General features: G+C 27.9%; 1 protein-coding gene and 2 long non-coding RNA genes across 15 annotated transcripts in view; 1 reads left to right on the forward strand and 2 right to left on the reverse strand.

Moving 5' to 3' along the window:
* Nucleotides 1-18,446, forward strand: part of LOC414021 — an 83,570-nt gene extending 65,124 nt beyond the window's left edge. For 4 of the 13 annotated variants that reach the window (XM_006563243.3, XM_006563239.3, XM_006563240.3 and 1 more), the window contains 11 exons: nucleotides 6,943-7,199; nucleotides 10,100-10,163; nucleotides 11,804-11,899; nucleotides 13,581-13,681; nucleotides 13,756-13,887; nucleotides 13,966-14,139; nucleotides 14,577-16,463; nucleotides 16,684-16,822; nucleotides 16,894-17,016; nucleotides 17,090-17,479; nucleotides 17,762-18,446. In XM_006563243.3, the coding sequence (XP_006563306.1) occupies nucleotides 6,943-7,199; nucleotides 10,100-10,163; nucleotides 11,804-11,899; nucleotides 13,581-13,681; nucleotides 13,756-13,887; nucleotides 13,966-14,139; nucleotides 14,577-16,463; nucleotides 16,684-16,822; nucleotides 16,894-17,016; nucleotides 17,090-17,479; nucleotides 17,762-17,805 (3,407 nt within the window). In that variant the 3' untranslated portion in view covers nucleotides 17,806-18,446. Of the gene's footprint in view, nucleotides 1-6,942; nucleotides 7,200-10,099; nucleotides 10,164-11,803; nucleotides 11,900-13,580; nucleotides 13,682-13,732; nucleotides 13,888-13,965; nucleotides 14,140-14,576; nucleotides 16,464-16,683; nucleotides 16,823-16,893; nucleotides 17,017-17,089; nucleotides 17,526-17,761 lie in introns of those variants that run through there. The other 9 variants (XM_026445921.1, XM_026445916.1, XM_026445924.1 and 6 more) reach the window with 6 other exon arrangements.
* On the reverse strand, nucleotides 3,066-4,841 carry LOC113219344. Its single transcript, XR_003306374.1, has 3 exons — nucleotides 4,184-4,841; nucleotides 3,722-4,054; nucleotides 3,066-3,650 (listed from the first exon to the last, which is right to left on the reverse strand). It is a non-coding gene; the product is annotated as an uncharacterized LOC113219344 (long non-coding RNA).
* Nucleotides 11,633-13,028, reverse strand: LOC102655155. The gene is made up of 3 exons (XR_409626.3): nucleotides 12,236-13,028; nucleotides 11,755-11,881; nucleotides 11,633-11,682 (listed from the first exon to the last, which is right to left on the reverse strand). It is a non-coding gene; the product is annotated as an uncharacterized LOC102655155 (long non-coding RNA).
* Nucleotides 18,447-19,902: the final 1,456 nt, after the last annotated feature.

The following is a 19,902-nucleotide window of genomic DNA, read 5'->3' on the forward strand; positions in this document are numbered from 1 at the left end:
TATATTTATTTCGCGTGATTTAAATGCTTATCACTTCATCATTACTCTTTTTTTATTCTTACATGTTCACGAGAAGAATCGAGTATCAATTTTCTATCATATTACACAAAAACGCATTTTATATATAATCTGATAACTTATTAAGAAAATTTTGCCTTATTCGAGAAAAATAAAAAAATTTGTATTTCTCGCTAATTGGATAATATGGATTGGAATATTGCACGTTTTTTTTCCGTTAGATATTTTAGTTGAGAAAATAGCGAATCTCGTAACAAATTTTCGAAGTGATTAAAATATAACAATGCGATTTGAATATAAATGAGAAATCGTTCCATTGTTCAAAAAATCTAGACAGAGATAAATTTTTTTTTTTGGTTTTTCGTCGAAAATTCAATTTTCCTCTTTATGAATAATTTCACAACAGACATTATCGTTGTAATAGAATTTTCGAAAATCTTTTTAATTATTAACTAGAATAATATGGAATAATAATTATTATTATAAAATAAAAATGAATTAACAGGAATATTTTGTATTTTTACGTTACATATATATATATATATATATATATATATATATATAATATAAAATATGTAATGTAATCATATTTAAATACATTTGTGCAAGATGCATACACGATAATTGCTTTTCTAAGCATAAAAATTTCTCTCGAAGAAAAACGAGAAAAAGACGAGAGGTAAAATACTTGACATAATAATATGCTTTAATATGCAAATATACCTTAAAAATTTGCATAAATATTACTCTAACTACTATTAAACTTAACGTGTATTCACGTGTATCATTTTTATTTTATAAAACATAAAAACGTAAATCATTAATTTCGATAAATTGAACATATAGACGTGCAAAAAATCTTAGGTTAGGTTAACGAATAATACAAGTCACTTCATAATACGATATTTAATCGGCCGTTGTAGAATCGAGCGAAATAGTTGAAAGAATCGAACAAAGAATAGCAATGTGAGATCGAGTATACGTTTGTTTCGTAGGATTCGATTAGAAAAAGTTTACGAACGTAAAAAACGAAATGACGATTGAAGAAGAAACAACGTATTTCTCACGGCGATAAACGGTAATGGCCATCGTGTTTGCCATATTTGTCTCGTCTAACGAAACGTTTTCTGTGCGATTTACTGTTTGCCGAACGTGGATGTAATAGATATTTCCTCGTTAAATGTTTAGATAGAACGTTAACCTATGATTTTATAAAGAAACTGTTGTACTAGTTACAAGAGGGCGCTGGAGAAGTAACTATCGATAGATTTCGATAATATATGCATGTTATTCGATATTATTATTAAGATCGATAATGAATGAAAATAACGAATTTCTATATTTTCTTATTATTAAAAAGTTGTTAACGATTTCCAAAACGATGTTCAAAATAATCGATTTATAATTAATTAAGATGATAATAATTGATAAAGATATTAATATAATTTTGTCACTTCTCTTTGTTAACAATATTTTAACGATCGATGCATTAAAAATTAATAATTAATAAGACAATAATAAGAAGATATCAATAATCGATAGTTCATCTCGCCTCTTAAATTTATACATATTTATTTTTTTGAGATATTTTGCTAAAGATATTTTGTCAACGTTAATTAATTTTAATTGCATAATAAAAATAAATAAGTTTAATTATAAGAGAGTAAAATTTCTCTTAAATTAAATATTGAATTAAAAATATAAAATATAATAATATATATAAAATAAATTGAATAATATCATGAAATAAAATGCTAAAAATCTCATAGATAGAGATGTAAATTAAATTAAGAGATTAGTAAATTGAATAAACATAGATTGAAAATTCAGCGTAAAAGGGGAAAGCTTTACATTTACGATTAATAGTTAATTCCTCTATACGAACATTTTAATGCTCGAGCTGAGAAACTTCCGCCTTAGCACGGTAATATTACAGGAAGTTATTGAGTTGCAAAAGAAAATGCATTTCCTACATTTCCTTATAGTGAATGTGGTGAAGAGTTATTACCGATCGAGTCATTATTGAAGATGTTTCGCTTAATTATTGAATATATTTTGTATGTTCGTTAAAAAAAATATCTTTTTAATGCCTGTGTGAACATATAGAAATTAATAAATAAAATTGTATGGAAAGTTAAACAATTGGAAGAAAATTTGAAATATTTTAAAAATATATTTCATGATATTGTAATTATAGGTTAAAAGAAATTTATTTGATCTTCTTAATAAAAATATTTTTTCCCAAAGATAGAGATCTCTCTATTGATTTCTTCCAGTTAACCCAGATGCTCTGTAACATTTATATCAAAGGATTTGGATAGGCTTTTCACTGATCGGATACGATACAAAAGACTTACAGTACTTCAGATACTTATCCTATTGGATAATAAATTAAATTATATTTCGATCCATTTTGAAGATATTTTTTTTCCCCCATTTTTTCCATTAACTAAACAATTTCTCTCAGAATTATATAATTATTAGTTAAAATAAAAAAATATATTTTTTCATCGTTATAATGATAATTTATTATAAGATAAATCTCTTTGATTAATCGTTATCTATTATTTTTCTTTCTTAATTGTCTATTTTTATTTTATAAAAACAAAAAACTTTCACATATTTCTTGTTCAAAGAGAAAAAATTACAAAAGGTTTGTAATTATGAAATTTATAGTAATTTTTCAAACTTTTAAACTTGTTAAATTTTCACACAATTTATTTGTATCTTGCAATATATAATAATATAATTTTTTTATACGCTTATCAATCATTCTCCAATCATTATTATACACTGATTCATATTGGATCGCTGCCCACATTTCAACCCTTTACATTTGAGATTGGCAGAAACGTACAGTTTATATCTTTAAACAAGAAAATCGAATGTCAATCAGTATAATAAATTAATAATTAAACAGATATATAAATCAATAAATCTAAATATTACATATATATAATAAATAAAATCTTTTTACTATTATTATTGAACAAATTGATTAAATTAAAATACTATTATCTTATAATCTTATATTTCTTAATTTTAAGTAAACTATTTTTTTTAAAACATCAAATATTGATAATTTAAAGCGATAAAATTTATTTAATCAACATATGGCTCGAGAAATATGGATGATGTTCGAATCGATTAGGTGAAAAAGAATTTTAAAAGAGGAAAATGAGAAAAATACGTAAGTCAATTGGTGTGATGGTAGAAAATAAACGGGACATGAAAGGAAACGAAGCGATAACCTCGATGGAATTTACGCGTCATAAAGTCTACCGGTTTCTTTGACTGATAACACGTATGCCTGCAATTAGGTTAATTAGATAGCGACAGTGCGTGAACAATGTCCCAACATTCATAGGACACTCTCGTTCCGTTTCTATCCCCGAACATCGAATCGTTTATCATGAAAATCTTTTAAAGATAGAGATTCGAAGAATTCACTTTTCCTCGTGTTTTAATCTGTCAATTATTCGTCATCTATATTTAATTTTTCAATCACATTTTTATAATGTTCACAGCAATTTGTAGATAAATTTCGTTTTGTAAAATAATTTTTTGTGTGATTGTATTGCTTTCTTTGCTCAACTTTGAAAATTTCCGATAATTTTGTTGTTCTTTGTTGCCTGTAGAAAATAAAGGGACAAATGACTCGCTTTATTGTTACAAGAAAATACACTTTGATTTTTGAGCTTACCTCGATTCACTTTTTTCCTTTTTATTGGGAATGTAAATTTCCAATAATGATTTTTTTTTTTCATATTACATGTTTTCATATAAAAATAGATATGCTAAAATAAATCTCTGATAGATTATTATGTCATAAATAAATTATCATTTGAAGATTTCTTTAATATAATCTTGATTAATTTGTTCAACAGTGAATAATTTTTAGAAATTAATTTATTCTGAGATTTATTTTCCACGAGTTTTTCTATTTCTGATATTCACAAATAATTTATGATAACAATTTTTTTCAAATTCCATGATATATCATCATCCATTTTGTATACACCTTTTTATATACTTTCTAATTTGATAAAAATAATTTTTATTAAATAATTATGAATTATTACAAATAATATTCTAAATTGAAATATATTTAATATTTTTTATAATTATTAAGCAAAAAAAAAAAATCTCAATTTAAAAAATCTACCTTTCTCATAGATTAAAATATTCATCCAAGAATCTTTAAATATATCCACTCGTATATTTTTTCATAATTTGATTATGATACGTGATCTTCAACTTAATCCAAGCATATTTATATCGATAATAAAAAAAAAAAGAAGAACAAAAGATTGCTTCGAGCATTCCACACGAAGGCTGGTCCATTTGCATGAAAAGAAAAACATATATCATACAATCGCACAGCACAGTTCACGTATATGCACGTCATATATCGAATAACACGATGTTGCAATGGATTGTACCCTAGAAATTGTGTAACTGAAATTATTAGCAAGATGTACGTGTTTCAACCTTGTGTTTTGCAACCATGTCGGTTGACAATGCTTTCTAGACGAGCTATTGTTTCGCAAATGTATAATTACTAGGGAAACTCTTTCCTTTCTTTTTTATCGCGAGAGAAATATGTTTAACCTTTTCGATAATCCTAAGAGATTGTTCATCTCGAAACAATATTATCATGATTTTTATATTTTCCTTTATTAAAATTGTTAAAAACAGTTCTAAATTTATTCATCTTACATCAATGCTTACCTAGAGAATGTAGAGGTTAGGTAGAGGTAAATTTAATTATTTCGTTATTTTTGAAAAAGAATAAGCAGAATTTATACGAAATATAAAGTGATGTTATGTGATTGATTTTTGGAAATTGAAATTATGTATTTGATTATAAAAATTATGCAAATTTAGTAGAAAAAAAAGTGTAACACTTACTTTTAAATTTCTCGAGCATGTCTCTTGACAACCGTTTCGAATTTAAAATTGAGAAATATGATTTTCGAACGTTAATTAACTTTGTAAGAAAATAATTTTTTTTTAGAAACAATACAATCAATTGGAAAAATGATAAAAGTTTGAAATTTTTTATTTCCATGTAAATTTCTCTTAATAAAATGTTACTAGAAATTTATATAATTATCTAGAAACGTATTTCTACCAACCTTCTAGAACAAAGAGTTAAATTAACGTGAGAAAGATTAGCCAGAAGTGAAAAATGGATGAATTGACTTTTGAAATTGTAATTGTTTAGGAGGGCGGAAAATTGGAAATTTGTTAATTAAGGTTAAGTATCGTATTCTGCGCGAGCAAGTAAAAATTCGCATTAGGTCCTATCCCATCCCATCTTTCTATTATAAATCCTAAAAAAAAAAAAGTGGAACGAGTAGCAAAAAAATCTCTTAATCTTTTTTAATTAAATTTAATTGTAATAAAGCGTGCTTTAAAAATAATTATATATTATTATTTTTAATACGTAATAATTTTATATTTATGAAAACCAATTTTAGTAATTATCTAGAAACTTTTATTTAATACATGCATATTTCGTATGTATTTACATTTACAGTAGTATAGTAACAGAAAACTAACCTATTAGATCGCTATAGTTTGCTTGTTCAAAACCACAAGATACATATTACTCAATTGTGTAGTTTATAATCGATCCAATATTAATGCAAATATAATTTTAATTAACGAATTGAATATAAACAAATTTTAGTTATATTTTTTAATTAAGCATTGGTGTGTTAAAATTGTAGTAATTATATTTATGTAATTCAGAGAGATAACCGTTCGATTATTTTCAAAAGAATATTTACACGAACAACGAACATCATCGCTACGATACTCTAATAATTTCCGTGTACGCGATATAAATTATTATATTCATGAATATTCATCGAACGTTGAATATTTTTGTTTGCATTCTATCACGATAAACGAGCCATTAATCTTTGCTATTTCTACCGATACAGTTTTCAATATTTATAATTTATCGAAGATTCATTGTACGACCAAAGCATTTCGAGCTTTCTTATATTACTTATCACTTTTAATTTTTTATATTGTTTTATCCTATTTACATATATCTGAAGTTTTTATTAAAGTAAAATATTCATTTACTCTATAATTTCATCTTAAATTATTAATTTTTAATATTTGCCATTTCATTTGATATTTTCATTTGAATGATTTTAATAATAAATATCTTATTTTGAAAAGTAAATAAGTAAACATTGTTTTTCATCTTCTAAAAGATAATGATTTTATTTTATCAGTATAATTTGTTTAAAATTGAAAATGAATTGAGAAATTTTATTAATATTTTACTTCTATTGTGAAAGAAAAGAAAAATGTACATAACCATAAATATACAAACGTAATATAACCAATTTCAATCGTCTTTTCCAATTGCTTTCATAGAAATCAATACAAAAATTGCCAATATTTTTATAAAATTTATTTATAAAATGAAAAATTGCGATGGTTATAATACTTCTAAAATCTAATTTTAGATTTCACAAAATTTACAAACTTTTTCTTCTAAAATAGTTTTCAATTCAACGTTACATTCCAATACTTTCAAAATATTCTCAAAAATTATATTTCATGATTGACGTGATTGATATTCAATTTTCGCCGTTCCTCCCAAGAGGAAAATTCTAAAAATCATCTTTTCCAATTGCTTCGTAGAAAACTTCCAAAACTCTTTCTCAAAAATGGAAAATTATATTTTTAATAATTCGCTTTTCGAAAAAATTTACAGCTCTTTCGAAATTCTTGTTTGATTGCTTCGATAAAAAAAAAAAAACGTTCTCAAAAATTCTTATATTCGACACGATTGATCGATATTCCAAGTTATTTCAAGAAAATCCAATCTTTTCGCACGAAACATCTCGACAAAATGCTGTTTCTTAAAAATCTCTTCTTTTCCATTCCTCTTCGCAGAGAGCGCCGCGCTGCCAACATCCGGCGTGTCGGCCACGTTGGCGGAAGTCCGCGACGAACCAAGGACGGAACCCGCGTACAGACGTTTGTCACAGGTCGATCGTATCCTTCTCGAGAGTTTGGATATCGGCCGCTCGAGACCGAGGCCGACCGGTCGATTCCTGACAATGCACAAGAGAAGGCGTAAGAGGCTTACCACGAGATCCTTAACCGAGGAGCCCGGTATCCTGGACGATATTTTCCATGGTCTGGTCCAGGTAAGCTATTGATCGTATAGGGTATAAAGCTTACGTGTATCATGTAAAAAGGAACCTCGGTAATCGTATCTAGATTGTAATATATATATATATGGCTATAATATATATATATATATACTTTATAATACATATTGTTTCGATATTGTTCGTGTTATTAAGAAAATATAGGATATATAAATTTTATGGGTAGATATTATAGGAGGAAAAAAGGTTTCAGGAATAAAAGGAGAGAGAGAGAGAAATATTGTAAGGTTATTATTTGATCTGGAAGATTTATCAGCGTTATAATATTAATTTTAATAACATATTGTACATTATTTAAAACGAGTAAATTTGATAATTTTTAATGGATTATTAATTTAAACTGTTTTATATCTGTTATTAATAGGTGGAAATCGAGGATGATAAATAAATATATATATATATATATAATTTATTAATTGTTGATATTATGAATTACTAATAATAGAATTAATAAAATAATGTCAATTAATGATTGATTATCGAAAGTTTGAAAATGTTATAAATAAAATCTGGTTAATTAGAAGTTCGTTCTTCGAATCAATGTTCAGATATTAAATTATGGACTTATATAAGAAAGTTATTTGGATCATTGTGTTAACGATCCTAGATTTATTAATTAATATCTGAAATTTGTACTTATCCATATTTTGGTCAAATTTTAAAGTTGATGCATAAATTATCGTTCAATCTCAAATAATCGATGTATGATTGATATCTCGAAGCATCTTTAATTAAGAAAAAAAAGATTATTTTTTAATTTTTTTCTCTTAATTAATAGATAATAAAAAGATAGATCGAATTTTTCATTTACTTTACCTTCTAATTATAATTTCCATTTAATTTGTAATTGCAATCTTCCGATATTCTTAAATTTCCAGAATTAAAAGTTTTTAAATCTTCCAGCTTCTTCTCTCTCTCTTTAAATTTTCTAATCTTCGGAGTCATCGAATGTCCTACTTTCAAAGTTTACAAACTTCAAGTTCTCGAAATTTTGTACCGATACAAGTAACGTAACGGAGAAAGAAACTTCGTGGAACTACATAAATAATAATATTCTAACAAAAAAAAAAAAAAGAAAAAAATTAAAAATTTTCTAGAAATAATCTCTCCAGCGTTAATGTAATAAAAACAATTTAACTTTTATTATTTTTTTTTCGTTTTCTAAACGAATATATTGTGTTTCGAAAAATACGATATATTTAAAAAGAAAATTTATATATGTGTCTCAAATAATTATTTTTCTAAATTAAAATTTTTTTTTCTAATTCATTTATCAATTATTACTTGGACAATTATTTTTTCCATATGTTTTAATTTGTATCGTAGCAGACAATAGAAAAAAACCGATCAAAAATTGAAAAAAAAAAAAAAAAAGTTTTATTTTTCTAAAAACTTAACGAGCAGTTTATCAACCGATGGTAACAAATTAATAGGTTTTTCGAATTATTTTACGTAATTTATTATTATAAATCGAAATAAAAAAAAATCGGTTAATTAAAATCGGCACTAATTGATCGGATCGATGAAATCCGAAGTAGTTAAGGGACTTAAACTGTTAGGTAATTGAAGCGGAAAACCGATGATAGCGGTCGAATGGTCAGAACCTTTGTGCAATTTAACCGGTTAAATGCTAATACGACATTATTGGTCAGGAATGATCGTGACGATAGATGAAAGTCGTTAATTCGATTTAGAAATAAATTCACGCGTTCATTGGTTGTCGCCTGTTAAATAGAGAAAATGGAAGTATCGTTCGAAAGAACGATGACAATAATAAAAGGCATAAAAACTAGGGGAAAAAAGTAATTTGGAGACGAAACGAATTTTATTTGTCGAGTGAACAATTATAAATAATAAATGATTAATCTTTTTTCCAATATCATCAATTCTTTTATTTATTTAGTGAAAAAAAAATAAATCTCTTTTTCACAGAACAAGGAAGATATTTTGATGAAAAGAGTGATATAATGACAGCTCTTTGTTGTAGAAAATTATTTTCAAAATTATTGAAAAGATAGATAGATTCAGAAGATAGAGACATTTATCAAATGAAATTTGACTACTTAATACTTTTATTATCAAATTTTGTATATTTTGTGTTTGTTTATTATATTTCAAATATATATTCAAGTATAATTATTAGATTACATTATGTCTGCATAAATATCCCTAATCTGTCTTTTTTACAATATTAAACATCATTGTGATTGTTCCATAAGGGTGTTGTGATTGTTCCATGAAAAGACTGATACAATGACAGCTCTTTGTTGTAGAAAATTATTTTCAAAATTATTGAAAAGATAGATAGATTCAGAAGATAACTACACTTATCAAATGAAATTTGACTACTTAATACTTTTATTAACAAATTTTGTATATTTTGTGTTTGTTTATTATATTTCAAATATATATTCAAGTATAATTATTAGATTACATTATGTCTGCATAAATATCCCTAATCTGTCTTTTTTACAATATTAAACATCATTGTGATTGTTCCATAAGGGTGTTGTGATTGTTCCATGAAAAGACTGATACAATGACAGCTCTTTGTTGTAGAAAATTATTTTCAAAATTATTGAAAAGATAGATAGATTCAGAAGATAACTTATCAAATGAAATTTGATTACTTAATACTTTTATTATCAAATTTTGTATATTTTGTGTTTGTTTATTATATTTCAAATATATATTCAAGTATAATTATTAGATTACATTATGTCTGCATAAATATCCCTAATCTGTATTTTTTACAATATTAAACATCATTGTGATTGTTTCATAAGAGTGAGAAGGAATAAATTTTCTATCCTTTTCTAGATTCTCAAATCTATGCTCATTTCAATAGCTGTTGTGGTATTGGTGATTTGTTGCAGTGTGTATTACAAAAGGCCGGAAACTGGCGGTTTAATGCATTTACACTGGAAACGGTAACAGGAGGTAAGCAATTAAAATATGAAATAATGAAAAAAGAAAAGTTGCGAGGCGAATAGGTGAAAAAGTTTGAGATATTTTTTTGAACAAAGTTCGATTAAAAATTGAATCAAGTAGTGAAAAAAAAAATGAAATAAATGTAAATTGGATGATTATAATTTAATTGGAAGATTTTCTAGGAAAAGGACTTGTGAAATAAAATGATAAATTAAGCAAATTTTTATCATGAGCGATTGTAACGAATTAAATATATATTTTAAATGTAATAAACGTTAAAAGAAATAAGATAGTTAATTAAAAATGATGTGTCAAAAATAAGTCACGTAAATTCTTTTCCCAGAAAGATTTTCAATTTTAGTGGAACAAAAAATCTTACCAGATTCTTTCACTTATTAAACTTCTTGCTTGATGAAAATTATATATTTTAATTGAACTTTTAAAACAAAAAGGATTAATACGTTATCTCAAAATATTTAATCATAAATCAATAGAGATTCTGATGAATTCTTGATATTTAAATCCTTTCTCGATATTTTGAATGAAAAATGGATTGAAAAGCATATTTTATCCTGTTAATAAAAATTGCAAAGACCATGTTGACTAATGGAGTTTCGCGTTTGTAATTGGAATTTACAATTGCAAAATTCAAACGGGGTGATTCTCGTTCGAGAAATGCAAACTATTTAAGAAACTTGTGCGAATAAAACGCGATGTAAATCAGTTTCGGCTAATGAAGATTTAAAATTCGATTTTCTCGATAGAAAAAAGAGGGATAATAAAATAAATTAATTCTGTAGCATCTCAATATTCATCGTTAGCATCTTGATATAAAGCTTTGACTGAAAAAAAAAAAAGGAAAACTTTTTTTCTTCCTTCTTCTTTGTTTTTCTTTTCTTCTTCTCTTTTTTCTCATTCCTTTTCCGTTTTATAATAAAGAAATACTACTTTTTTTTAACGTGACATTCAACCGATTTGTCAATATAAGAAAACATGTGCAAAGAGTGACGAAACGTAGTATTGGGGAAAAAGCAAGATTCGCACTGTGAATAAGAGTATTTCACTTTTCAAACCTCGAAATCCGTGAGAATCCATGCAATCCATCGAGATCCAATATTCACGCGCGGATTGATTTATTTTCCGCGTATCGAGGCCAACTGAGAGGAATCATATTTATAAGAGATAGTAATATTTATGAGAGAACGATTGAACATCTTCGATTGGCTGTGTTGACTTTTATACATCATCATTAATACATCGATGCACTGCTTCGAAAAATTTATGCAGATAATATCTGTGGATATCCAATTTGAATTTTAGAAAACGTCGCTCGAGTTAACAGAGAAATTGGATAAAAATAAAAGTAAAGAAGATAAGCAAATCATTTTGAATGCGAATCATAATATTTTGCCAACTATAATCTTATTTTTCTTCTTTTGTTTCTTGTCTTCCATTTTTCTTTCTTTTTTTTCTTTTTGTTTTCTTCCAATTTTATATTTTTTTTCCTGTTAATTAAGATTCTTATTATCTATAGAAACAATTTCGAATTATTATTATTATTTGAATAGCGAGATTTTAATTTGACTATATCTCGACTTACAACTTTGGATTCCATTCTCACCGAATATCATGTTACATTTAATTTCCAGGACGTTCGCTGCCAGTATTGTGCGTCCATCTTTTTCATTGGTATGGTCTTCTACAATATTTCAATCTGGATGTGGTTACTGTATGGAAATTATTCGGTAAGAATCACAAATATTGATATAATTTTGAAATCAGTGATTTTGAGAAAATTCTCTGTGCTAGAAACTATTTTACTTTATATTCTAATGATATTTTCTTTTCATTAAGAAGATAATCAAATCGTAGATAATATCAATCATTGAAATTTTAACAAAATTACTCTTCTCAAAAGAAAAATAACTAGAAATCACTAGAAAAATAATTGACTCTAATAATAAACTTTTCTCAAGAAATGTAGCTTTCAAATTTTTTTATTATTTATAATAGAAAAATTAAAAATAGAATTAGAATTAGAAATAGAAAAAGAAAAATAATATAAAAACATAAAAACATACTTATGATCGTATATATGTATCTATGGGTTTTTATATTTCACATTTTACGTATTTTCTCTTCTATTTGACACTGCCACAAAATATTATAGTACATAACATATCACATAGGCATAGGTTACATTTCACTCGGTTTGCTCGTAGAATCGAACGATCGTTTCACAATCTTTTTTCTTTTTTTGATTTGCTGATGTATCCATTTCTTTGATATTGCATTTCCGCAAACAGCAGAAGAATCTTTACCCCTTATGGAATTAATGAACATTACTCTCTTTCTGCACGAAATTTTTACGTCATCGAGCCTGGAATACAGGTCGGAAGCTATTCGTCACCATTAAATATTCAAAAGGGGAGAGTCCTGTGAAGGGAAATGGCGACGCCCCCCCTTCACGCGTATATTCGTATTTATAGACTCGCACTTATTATTTATTTATTCTATATAAGATTTCCATACAAGGAAGATTTATATATGGCATGTACGCCCAAAGGTGTTGGAGGGAGGTTATGTGAATATTTTAAACCGAGTTTGATTGCGCATGCGCACTATTGAGTAAAATAAACTTGGCTACGTGTTGATAATTATTATAATTTCTTGGCGCGTACATTGAAAGTTTGAAAGAAATACAAATAGTAATCGATTGATGTTATTTGTTTAATGATACCAAAGCTGTTTTAATTTTGTGTTTGCTGAAAGTTTGTATTTGAGAATTTACAAACTATAACGAAAAAATTTTTGATTCTGTATAGTAACAAACACTTTCATCATGTATAGGTTATAATATGACATCTTTTTTAAATTAGTTAGGATTTTATTAAAGATTAAATTTATTTTTCATCTTATATATATTTATAATTAAAATCAAGAATAAAATTAAGGATTCTATTAGATATATTGATATCTCTCAAAGAAAAGTTACTAAATAATCATTTACGATGATATTTCGAAGATTCTTAAATCATCTATTGATTTCACAAAGAATAGTTTTAACAACTTTCAAAAACATACTTAGTTGATTAAAAGCTTTTAACAATTTTAACTACAATTGAAACACAATATAATACATCAAAAATCACCGCAATTATTTTTATTAAAATTTTTAAAGCTTAGAATTTCAAAATTTTTTAAAGCTTAATTTTCCTCTATTAATATATTATAACATTAACTATAGTAATAGATAATTAAATAAATTAATACATGATAGATAATAATAGATTTTTTGTTAAAATATTAATATATATAAAATATACAATATAAAATCATAGAAAAATTAAAAATTATTGAAATATTACTATGTGAATTATACCAATATGGCAAATTTAGTTTAATCGATCTTCTTTCCGATTGCAGCCTTTATCGAAGAGGGCTATCACAGTACAAATCCTTACCACAACAGTATACACGCGACCGACGTGACTCAAGCGATGCATTGCTTCCTCCAAGAGGAAAAAGTGAGTATACATGATTTTATAGTTGCTTATAGAGAATGAAACGCAATGAAGTGTATAATGTTGCAAATTTACAGATCAGAACGCACTTAACCAACTTGGAGATTATGGCTTCGCTGATTGCCGCGGTGACGCACGATCTGGATCATCCGGGCGTCAATCAACCGTTCCTGGTTGCCACGAGCAACCACTTGGCAGCTCTCTATCAAGTGAGCAAACCAGATTTTCGACACGTTTAAATTACGATAATCGAAAAACGATCCTTATTAATGATATATTGATTGCAGAACACATCGGTACTCGAGAATCATCATTGGAGGTCGGCGATAGGTTGCCTTCTTGAGAGTGGAGTTTCCGATCAGTTACCGGCACACGTGAGGCCAGAACTTCAACGACATATAAGTTCATTGATTTTGGCCACAGACATCACTAGACAGCAAGAATTTCTCATTCGATTCAAAGTAATTTTGGAAACAATTTTGTTAATAACATTGATATTCATATTTCAATTATATTTGATTTATAAATTTGTTTATTGGATTTATTGTTAATAAGTTGTTAGTAAGTTCGTTTATTCTTGAGAAAAGAGTTAATAATCAATTTAAATAATTTATATTGAATAGATGATATAATATATTTTATAAAATATATATACATATGTCATAGTTTTGAAAATGTAGAGAATAATGAATTGATAGTGATAATAATATTATTTTAATAAGAAATTGCATAAAAATAATAAAAATAATATTTGTAAAATCTTTTCTGTTTCCAAAAAGATATCTTAAATCATTTTCCTTAATATTTATAAATTTATAAATATAATATTAAAAGATAATCAAAATCTATTATCATTAATCTTTTTTTTCTTTCATATCTCATCATTTTCTCTTTGCAGCACTATTTGGATGAGAATTTGCTGGAGATGAAACGTGCGGACGATCGGCATTTCATTCTGCAAATAGCCCTGAAATGCGCTGATATATCGAACCCTTGCAGACCTTGGGACATTTCGCAGAAATGGTCGCACAAAGTATGTGAAGAATTCTTTCGACAAGGCGATTACGAACGACGTTTGAACCTTCCAGTGACACCATTATGTGATCGACATACCACTAGCATACCAAAGATACAGGCTGGATTCTTTAAATTTGTCGTGACGCCTTTATACGAAGAATGGCACCGTTTCCTAGGTGATGGTCTTAGCGTTTCTCTAATGGAACATCTGCGAGCCAATCAAAAGAAATGGGAAGCGTTAATTCTCCAAGAAACTGCAAAGGATATAGAAACGGAAATCTCGGAATTGGAAGAGACAGAATTGGAAGATGCCATCAGTGCTGCAGAAGATCCAGCTGCCGAGGAGGATACAGAGAGTATTGATTTATTAATACCAGCTGCATACGTTCATTCCTCTAAAATGCAAAGTTTGCCAGCGCGGATTGGTCTGGAACGCGTTGGAAGACGGCATTCTGTGCCATTAAGTATCACGAAACCTATGACACTTTTGCCACGAAGCAACGTGAGACGTGAAAGTCTGCCGAGTGAACAAAGTAAATCGAGGAATCTTGTGTGGAAACTTGACGAACAAAATCTTTTAGATCCAAATTCATTGTCTTTATTGTCGTCCAAAACTAGTATAGAACTTTCTCCGAGCGGCAGTAACGCAGGGGAAAGACCGGTCAGTGCTGAAAGTCTTTTGCCAGAACCTAGTATAGCTAGTATCACTAACAGTACTGAAGCATCGAGATTAAGTACGGTGTTGCAATCGGATGATCAAAAGTCAAATACGCAAACAAAACAATTAACAAGACAACAGACTTTCCCCCCATTGCAACCGTACATTAGGGTAAGGTATCTGTCGACAACCGCAGAGATGTCGCAATGTTATTCCCAAATATTATTAGAAGCAGATAGCGCATCAGCATCCTCTTCATGTTCAATGAAAGAAAAATCGTGTTCGGATGGTCATTGTGATATTTCTCCTACAAAGGAAATAGAATCTAATAACATTATAATGTCGAAAGAAATAGATTTAAATAAGAGAAGAAGCTCCTTAATTCCGGAGACGTTTAGACAAAAAACAGAACCAGTTGTTGAATATCCACGCCGTCACTCGGTTCAAACAATTCGTATCGAAGATGTCAACTTCAAAAATCGTTATAAGCGACCAACGTCTGCTCAAGGAACAGATTCCACACAAGTTTTTTACACATCGTTGACCAATTCACGTACTGATAAAGAGAGAGGTAGCATTGAAGAAGAATCCAAATTGAGCGATATTTCCACCTCGAAGATAAAATTGGAAAGTGAAAGATCGGTAAACGAAGACCAACGGACTACTATGGTAACATTAAATAAGTCTGAACAGTGTGGTTCGATAGCGATTATTGCAAAATCGAAGTGCACCAACTCCGAATTACGAAGATACTCAACTCCTGTGCCAGAAACTAAGACAATAATGACTGATGCTGGTGGTAGACGATTTACCGCGATACCAGTGTCATCCGAACTTAGCACGCATAAAGTGTTCTTCATCGGTAGCCCACCAGACTCACCACCCCTTGTTCAAAGCGTATCTACGTCAAATGAAAGTGGTAGCGATTTACGAAAAGGAGATATGAATAATGAAATTGTTTCTACTTGTAACAAACGAGATTCAGATTCTGCAAAAGAAAGGAGTTCGAAAGTAGCCAAATTAAGTCTGGATATGCAAATGAAGGAGAACGTCGATCCACGAGCGGTAGAAGATACAAAAGGAATTGCTTTATGCAGAAAGGGAAGTCAGGTAAAATTTCTTAAGTGTTATGTTTAATATAATATTCTTCACAAATATAAAATATTATATTATAATATATATATATATATATATATATAATAATTATAATAACAGAATGTTACAATATAAATAAGAAAATAATTATAATTTGAGAACAATATTGTTTATTTAAATTATTTTATTCCGTATATATCAATTATAATTAAAATATACTTTTTATATTATTTAGTCATGGACTAGACGACGTGGATCTGCTCCAGTTGGTCTTTTATCTAGATTGGATGATATTACAGTACCATCTATAACAACTAGAGTTGATCACACTTCCAGACGTGGTTCTGTACCAAATGACATTACTAGACAACAAAGTAAGAAAATATGATAAATAACAGTATTAAATCTTTAAAAGCTATAATTCATATTATAATAATATTTTCAGATGGTGGTTTTAATAGATTAGCATTAGGACCTCGAGAGGGTAATGTTGCAGCACCTCGAAGAGCAAGTCTTCCACAAGAAACTGCTCTTGGAAATCTTCTTGGCAATATTTTGTCTTTAACCAGTATGTATATTTCTTATATGGTAAATAACATGTTTTTGTTCGAAGTTTGTTACCATTAGTTGCATGCTTATAGATGAACGAGAGAATCTCCCAATAAATAATAACAATAATAATAACAATACTGGAAGTAGCAACAATAACGGAATAACAAGAATAATTGATAGCACTGGCCCTGGCATGCCGTCGCCGCGGCGAGGTTCTGTGCCGGCAGATATATCTGAATTACGTCGAGATATGTTCAATAGGAGTAGCATAAACGGTAAGCCTCGTAATCGGAAAAAAATATTGAAGAGAAGGAGTTCTGGAGGACCAGAAATGTTTTCTGGAGGATCCACAGATGGAAACGATAATGGCACATGGCTTAAATGGAAGAGAGAACTAGGAAAAAAGGATTCGATTCCTGAACCGCTCGTCAAGCGAAGAGGTTCCCTGCCCATAGAGATGGTGGCCATTTCTCATGCTGGTCGGTACAATCATAGATAAAGGAGGATGTCATTAAACACAAGCCGGTACCATTGCGTTCTCCACTAATATTTTTACGAGAAATTAAAATTTCACTAGAACTTTTATAAATTAAACATTTGAATTCGTTACCAGCATTTTAATAGAAATTCTAGCAATTGATGACATAAGGTGTAGATATCAGCTTTCTGAAGCCGTATGTTTAAAATTTATTTTATATAGAAGTAGGAAATTGAAATTATTCGATTGGATCTAATGCAATCATTATATATATGCATGACAGGATCAGGATCAGGAACACGAAGATCCAGCTTATGGAGACTTTAGCATGCAGTAGAAACAAGTGGACCGTCCGTGTTATCAGCGGTTGACATTAGATCATCGAATACTACCGTACTGGCAGTCTTTCCTTACAACATTAACAGCAACAGCGATGATTGACTTCCACGTTTCTGGTTTAAACTGGAACATTGCAAAACTGGAACTCTTCTAACCAACTATAATTGTGGGCAAGTGAATTTTGTAAAATTAATCGAGATTTCTATAATAATATTTGCAATAAAAAACAAAGAAAAATGTTCGCGATTTATTCAATGATCGCTAGTAATAATTTTATTGCCGCAAATATTAAATGTATTAATGCCTATAATAAACAAAGTAAAAAAATCTATTCTAACACAAATGGATATACTTATGTATATCTTTGAGTAATGAAAAGAATACAAATTCAAGATTGGCGAATTGTAATATAAAATTTTGCGACAGGGTTAAATAATAGCGAAAGAAGAATGAAAAAATTATTCTTCTTCGTCATATGTTTGTGTGGAACTAGTAAAACAAAGTATTTACACATATTAGTTATGTGAGCTCTATATCCATTTGTGCCATACACAAATGTTGTTGAAAACGAGATACAGTCAAACACAGGGTTCAATATGACGATTTTAATAATTAAAATGCCTAGGTTTGGAGAAGGAAAAAAGACTGGTAGACTCACCGCTATAAAATTAGACACTTTAAAAGTGACACATATATTGATTGAAATGTAATGAAATTTGCTCATAGTTAAGGAAATTAACATTTTTGAAAATAATTGGAACAAAATGACATTTATTTTTATTTAGTTAATCATTTTTAACATATGTCATCCCATTAAATGTTAAATACATTTTTGCACCTATCTCTAAAATATAATTTTTTATTTTTTGTTAATGATATTTCTTAATTAAAATACAAAAGAAATTGAATTTATTATTAAATTATAATAATGAATTACATTTATTGTTAAAATCCAATAAGAGAAAGTAATGGCTATTGATAAAAATAAATATATACTCAATATCAAATATAATTTTCTTTGAACTTTAACAGAAATCAACATAGACATTCCATTAAAACAGATAGCGTGCAATGCATAGTAACATGAATGAGAATTAATCATGATAAAGTTGTAATTATCGCTATTTATCATCATTTATCATCATTATACTATCATAATCATTATCACTATTGTCATCATCGTTGTTGTTATAGTTATAAATGAAATCTTAATGACCGTTCAAGTAGATAGACATTGTAAACTTAGGAAATAATAATATATGCGTTTAATCTCAAAGTTAATTAGTTAGTGAATTGCGTGAAATTATAACTATGATTGTTTATTACCAATGAAAACTAAAGATGGTTATGATGAGTGGGTTTACGGTACGTGAACCGAGAAAAATCAAAAACCACAAAATTCGTTCATATTACCTCTTAGAATATTAATTCAGTAAAAAGCGTTTAATTAATAAGTTTTAGTTTTATAAAGTACAATTATTAAACTGCCTGTGCACAAACGGATTCAAACCGTTAGTTTGTTTTATTATAAAACTTCTGTTACTATAAGATAATTATGCAAAACGTAATCCTAAATAGCGTTTTAAATTATGTTTTTTAGAGAATAAGAAAAATAATAATTTATATCACGTACTGTTATAACCTATCGTCCCTCTAACTATCAGAAAGTAAAAAATTATTATTAAGCCATTGCAGTTCAATAATAATATATATTGAATCTAAGTTTATAATTAATCAAAGTAATAATTGATATCTGTATTGATGTAATATAAATAGGTCACATCCCAAGCAAAATATTACAAAGCTTAGCAAATTTTCCTTGATAAAATATCCAGATCTTCTCAGTGCAGGAACTCAGAGCTTTATGTGTATTTCACTTAAAATGACCAGAAAACAAAGGTGAAACAGAAAATCGCCTTAAACAGATTTCAAATCTTTAAATATGAAACATAAAAATGATTCTTAAGTTTTCCTATTTGTAATTATGCAGGAGTACTGCATAAATGACTTGTTGTATAAGTGTATTGACAATTAAGTTAGCATAAAACTACTAGTCTTTCTAACTCTTAATATAATTTGTATATA

The sequence above is a fragment of the Apis mellifera genome, linkage group LG1, assembly GCF_003254395.2.
Source record: "Apis mellifera strain DH4 linkage group LG1, Amel_HAv3.1, whole genome shotgun sequence".
Lineage (NCBI taxonomy): Eukaryota > Metazoa > Arthropoda > Insecta > Hymenoptera > Apidae > Apis > Apis mellifera.